Source organism: Microcebus murinus, chromosome 1 (genome assembly GCF_040939455.1).
Source record: "Microcebus murinus isolate Inina chromosome 1, M.murinus_Inina_mat1.0, whole genome shotgun sequence".
NCBI classification, from domain to species: domain Eukaryota; kingdom Metazoa; phylum Chordata; class Mammalia; order Primates; family Cheirogaleidae; genus Microcebus; species Microcebus murinus.
This window is the reverse complement of record NC_134104.1, coordinates 68495534-68501645: the sequence shown is the minus strand read 5'-3', so window position 1 is coordinate 68501645 and position 6112 is coordinate 68495534. Positions and strand designations below refer to the sequence as shown.

At 34.9% G+C, this 6112-nt stretch overlaps 1 protein-coding gene across 1 annotated transcript in view; it reads right to left on the bottom strand.

Moving 5' to 3' along the window:
• Window positions 1-306: 306 nt before the first annotated feature.
• Window positions 307-6112, bottom strand: part of FBXO45 (F-box protein 45) — a 17256-nt gene continuing 11450 nt past the window's right edge. Inside the window, exon 3 of the mRNA XM_012780341.3 lies at window positions 307-3422. Within this exon, the coding sequence (XP_012635795.1) occupies window positions 3237-3422 (186 nt within the window). The 3' untranslated portion in view covers window positions 307-3236. The remainder of the gene's footprint in view (window positions 3423-6112) is intronic.

Below are 6112 nucleotides of genomic sequence, written 5' to 3'. Positions count from 1 at the left end.
TGGTAGAGACGGGGTCTCGCTCAGGCTGGTTTTGAACTCCTGACCTTGAGCAATCCGCCCGCCTCGGCCTCCCAGAGTGCTGGGATTACAGGCGTGAGCCACCGCGCCCGGCCAGTCAAATCATTTCTAAAAGGCAAAAGATGCCTAATCATTGAGCCATGATTTCAAATATTTAACTTGGTTAAATCCTACTTGCTTTATCTAATCTGTATCTAAACCTACATGAATGAGGGAGATGAAATAAATGGTTTAACATTCAAAAGTCAAATAATGGCAACTATGAAATGATATCTATTAACCATAGAATTCCTTGTATGAGAAGATTTAATGATTATCAGCCACTGACCATTACAGACTTTAAGCGTTAATAGTTCTTTCCTATGTAAAACCAGGTAATTAAACAGCCTATCTCAATTATGACAAAAGAGTAATAGTGATGTTTGCTTCCACATCTACATGCTTCATTAAAGAATCAAAGAAAGTGCTCCCAGTCTCCCAAGTCAACAAAGCACAATTACACATTTTTTTCCTGATCAAAGTTTCAGTTGAAATAGAACACTACTTTGCCTTTTAATAGCATTTTCACCCACAGCACAAGCATTTTCCCATTATTTTTTCCTTTACCTTCAATATCCTTATGAGGTAGTCAAGGGAGGGAGCAAGGATTTTTTTCTATTTTGCAGATGAGAAAACTCAAGGTGAATTTTAGATCAATGATTCTCAAGCTTGGCAGCATATTGAAATCATCACAAAGTTTTAAAAAATCCTTATGGCCAGGTCACATCAACATCAGAATCTTAACATATGGAACCCAAGCACCCATATTTTTTAAAGCACTCCAAAAGTGACTCCAAAGTACAGCCAAGGTTGAGAACCAATCGTTTAGATGATTTATACTTAATCTTCAGTATCTAACTAAATGCTCTTTGAGCACCAATGAAAAAGAGATTCCATTTCTTTGAACATTGCAGCAGTTTAATATTCTGTAGAGCTATTGGTCTCTAGTAACAAATTTATGTATAAGCTAACAAATGAAGGCTTTTCATTCTTCAGATGCTCATGCTAACTATGAACCTCCATCTTATTTAATTTGCAAATGCGACATAAAGGAATTTAAATCTTTGAGATAGAATGGTTTGTTAAATATTTAGGCAATTATCTGATTCTAGGTCCAATATGCAATAACCATGTGTTTTTGTTTTGCATTCCACCCCTTCAAAACTTTGTTGCAAATGAATGTTTACTAACAAGATAAAACTCTCAGCAAAAGCTCTTGGAATTGGCCATATTGCAACCTGAAAAAGAAACAAGTACTTAAAAAACTGTATCACTTTCTAATTAGTCCATTATCATCCTGAACCATTCTCTTCTTTAATCAAATTTTAAACCTTGCCAAATTGAATTGCTCTGCACCAAAAAAATCAATTTCTTCTATACCAGCTATATTCTCTAATACATTTAACATATTAATTTCACTCTGTACAAGGTTTCTTCTTGATATGGATATCAAAAAGAATCTTTAACAGATTTTACCTTTTCAAGCAACATACCAAATACACAATAAATACTTGTAAAACTTTGAGGTGGCAACAATAAATCTTTGTTCTATGGCTGAAATCCCCTGCATCATAGGAGTACTGACAATCTTAACTCTCAAGGAGCAACCCAAGAACCCCAGCCAACTGCTTGCTGTCCCTAATTTTATTAGATTTAAAACAAAATATACATAGAGCAATAACCAAAAAAAGTACAAATATTTCACTTGCCCTCATCAATTCTTATGTATCTAAAACCATACAATTTATACTTTCATACAGAAAGATGTTTGTTTCTCTTCTAACAAAAGAAAATCTCAGCTCATGTGTGTTGGATTATTAGTTCAAAAGTTTTAGTGAAGAGAAATAAGATTTATAAGTCAAAATAGGAATTAATGTTAAACTTTTCCACAATGAAACCTTCAAAACATTGCCAACCTGTAGTTTTCAGCACAAGGTGTTATATATTTCAAGTCCCATGGGGGCAATTATCTATACTGAGATTAAGAATATTCTTAACCTGTTTCAGGTGGGTAAGTAAACATTTTCTTTATAGCCCCAAAAAAGAGTTTGAGGCTTAGATTGTTGCATAATGTAAACAATATTAAATTAAAAATTTTTTGACAATATCTACAGCATCATAAAGTTACAAAATAAAAGGATAATTAAATCAATTCTTTTTTCCTAGAGTCTATATCTGAGGCATATAAGAGCAAATGACAGGGTCCTGTGTTATGAGACACTTTCTCAGAAGGCCAAAAAATAAAACTATATACCAAAAAAGACGCACATTACTATTATGTTTAGATCATCCTTACTGACATATGTGTGATTACAAATAGATTTGCCTCTTTCCTCAATCTTTAGCCAGGAGATTTAGGGACCTTTACTATAATTTTGATTGTAAAAAATAAAACAAAAAACCCAACGGACTGTAATAACAATGGGAACTGTAAGCCAAAAATAATACAAAATGAGCCAATACAACACACCTCTTAAAATCCTCTTCTCTGTAAGTTACCCAATTGTCCCCAAAAGTTATTCTGATTTTTGTACCATGTAGTGGTTTTTAAGAGATTGAACTAGAACAAAGCAACCTCTTTGTCCTTTTTTCTTTTTTACAGTTTTTTTACACACATATTGTATATACAACTTTTAAAATAGCTGCACAATTTTATATCTCACTTTTAGAGAAGTGCCATCCAGGCAGACCATGCTTCTCAATATATTAAAAATATTAAATAAAACCCAACCAGTTTCATACTTTTCTAATTAATAGTCAAGCTGGCTGGAAAAAAGGACTGGAGAAAGAACAGGCAGTTGTAAGATGGGACCAATCTTTCTTCACAAACACACAACTTAAAAATCTGCTATTTCCTTATCTTATCCCTTTTACAGCATCTCTAAAATCTCACCTTTAAAGTTGGAAATAACACATTGCTAACTTAGAGACAAAATCTGTTGCAACATGCAATATGTCAACTGCCCACTCAACCAACTGCAACCCTGAGGATTTTTCTGGCCCAGTAGAAAGAGGAAACACAAAGATAATCTGCTGTAGAGTTGCTTCTCCAGTTTACAATTTCACGTGTTTTTCAGGATGTTTCTTGGACATGCACGTATGACACTGTCACTTCATGGTTCTACTTTCCATAAGCAGATCTCTCCTCCACTCAGTCTTTCATCCCAAGAAAGCCACTGTCATCCATCCAAAGGTTTTCCAAGGTAAACCAAAGTCACTTCTGTGTTGCCATATACAGCAGAAACTGCTGGATATAAGCAGACCTTTGGAAGTCCTCTAAAGGCAACCCCCAGGAATTCATATCCACGTTCAAAAGCTAAAGTCTTATCTTCCATGTCCAAGATGACTCGAATTCTTTCTCCTATCTGCAAACAGACATCAAAAGGTTAGAAGAAAATCCACTAAGGGCATAGCTAGAAGAAATATAACACAAATCAAGAAGTTGAGAATATTAATAAGATTATGTATCCTAAAAGTTATCTAGAAAAATTAGAAGGGAACTTTCTGGTCAGGGAGAAACATCTATAAGGAAGAACATACAACAGTCTCATCACAATGCTTATTTTGATAGTTTTTAAAAAAACTCACATGGGATCTACATTTAATTACTAACAATTTAACAAATTAAATGAAATACTACTCATTCATAAAAAGAAATGAAATTTTGATATATGCTACAACAGGGATGAACCTTAAAAATATTATGCTAAGTAAAATAAGCCAGACACAAAAAATAAATATTATATGATTCTATTTACATGAGATAACTAGAATAGTAAAATACATAGAGATAGAAAGTAAAATAGAGGTAACCAGGGGTGGGGAATGAGGAAAATGAGGAGTTATTGTTCAATGAGTACAAAGTTTATGTTGGGGATAGGGAAAAAGTTTTGGGTGTAGATAGTGGTGATGGTTACACAATATTGTGAATGTATTTAATGCCACTGAATTGTATACTTAGAAATGGTTAAAATAATAAATATATTATCTATGTTTTACCACAATAAAAACAAAATCACTGTAATAAAACAATTACATAGTTTTAAAAGTTTATAAAGAAGTTCCACATGCTAATGTGGAACTTATCACAAATAGTCAAACCTGGCTATAGATTCTAAAGATGCAGAATAGGCTTATTAAATAGTCAGTTTGTGGGCCACTGCTCTGAAACACCTGAATGTCATAAAAAAAAAAAACTGTGGCATTGGCTGGGTGCAAGAGTTCACGCTCATAATTCTAGCATGTTAAGAGGCTGAGATGGGAGGATTGCTTGAGGCCAGGAGTTGGACACCAACCTATGCAACACAGCCAGATCTCATCTGTACTAAAAATTTTAGGGAGGCTGAAGCAGAAGGATTGCTTGAGCCCAGGAGTTTGAGGTTTCTCTGAGCTAGGCTGACGCCATGACACTCAGTCTAGCCTGGGCAAGAGACTGTCTCAAAAAAAAAATTTTTTTTATAAGTAGCCAGGTGTGGTAGCAAGTACCTGATGTCATAGTTACTCAGAAAGCTTAGGTGGAATGATCACTTGAGCCTAAGAGTTTAAGGTTACAGTGAGCTATGAGCATGCTACTTTACTCTAGCCTAGGTGACAGAGCAAGACGCTGTCTCAAAACAAAACAATATAAAACAAAACAAAACAAAGCAGCACTGAATATTTCATTCAGCAGCACTGAATGAAACTGATGCACTGGAAACACACAATATAATCTAGTTCTTTTCCCATTTGGAAAAGTAAGCGAAGAAATAAAATAAGGATATTTCATTTTTATAGTTTGCATGTATAAAAGGATGTCTTTACATATACATATATGAAAAAATTACAGACACACATATACACACACTTGGAGGCAGAAAGTCGTAACAAAAATCAAAATGTAATACTTTCTCATGATAATCCCTGCGGTTGTCATTTACTTTCCTTCATTGTATTTCCTAGCACCAATAACTGCCAACACATCTGCTTTTTCCCTTCCTTTGCCCAACTCACAGATCAACCCACATACCATTTTATGGACCTAAAAAACCTCCAAATCATCACTACCACCACTGCTACCAACAAAACATAAATGAGAAGCTAATATTTTGTTGGATATTGGCTTTGTATTTTATTTGTATTATCCCATTTAATGCTCACAACAATCCTAGAAATTAACCCTATTTATAGAAGATGAAACTAAGTCAGAACTACTCCTGGTGAAATTTGCAAGTTTGCTTCACCTTTGAGCATATAGCATATAAAAGCACAGGGAGCAAAAAGCAGAAATTTTACTAGCTTTAGGTGTCAGAGGGCAAAACTTGGAGATGGCAGAGAAACTAGAAACTTAGAGGAACTCCAGAAGCAACATAAAAGATGAGCCCCAAAATCTGAGAATAAACTGCCCAAATCCTTGTGTGATCACTATATTAAAAAGGCACAAGGAATCCCCCCCCCCAGGTAACCAAGCTGAAAAAGCAGCAAAGCTGAAAAACTGAGCAAAAAACATTAGCTGATGTGTACCACAGGGAAGACAGACCTTATACTTTGAGTCCAGGGAAGTTAACTGCATACTAAAACAAGAAAATCTGTACTCTTCAGAATAAAGTAGTTTCTAGAGAAACAAAACACTCCAGAGTTGCTACTAAATATTATCTACATGTCTAGTTTACACTTAAAAAATTACTAAATCTGAAAAGAAGCAGAGAAGTGTAATTCATACTCACGGGAAAAAAGCAGTCAAGAGAAAAGGGCCTAGATACTGGATTTGGCAAAGAATTCAAAGCAACAATTATAAATATGTCCAAAGAATTAAAGAAAAAATAGTATTTATGAGTGAATAGGAATCTCAGTAGAGAAAAGGAAACTATAAAAAAGAACCAAATAAGGCCGGGCGCGGTGGCTCACGCCTGTAATCCTAGCACTCTGGGAGGCCGAGGCGGGTGGATTGCTCGAGGTCAGGAGTTCAAAACCAGCCTGAGCAAGAGCGAGACCCCGTCTCTACTATAAATAGAAAGAAATTAATTGGACAACTAATATATATAGAAAAAAAAATTAGCCGGGCATGGTGGCACATGCC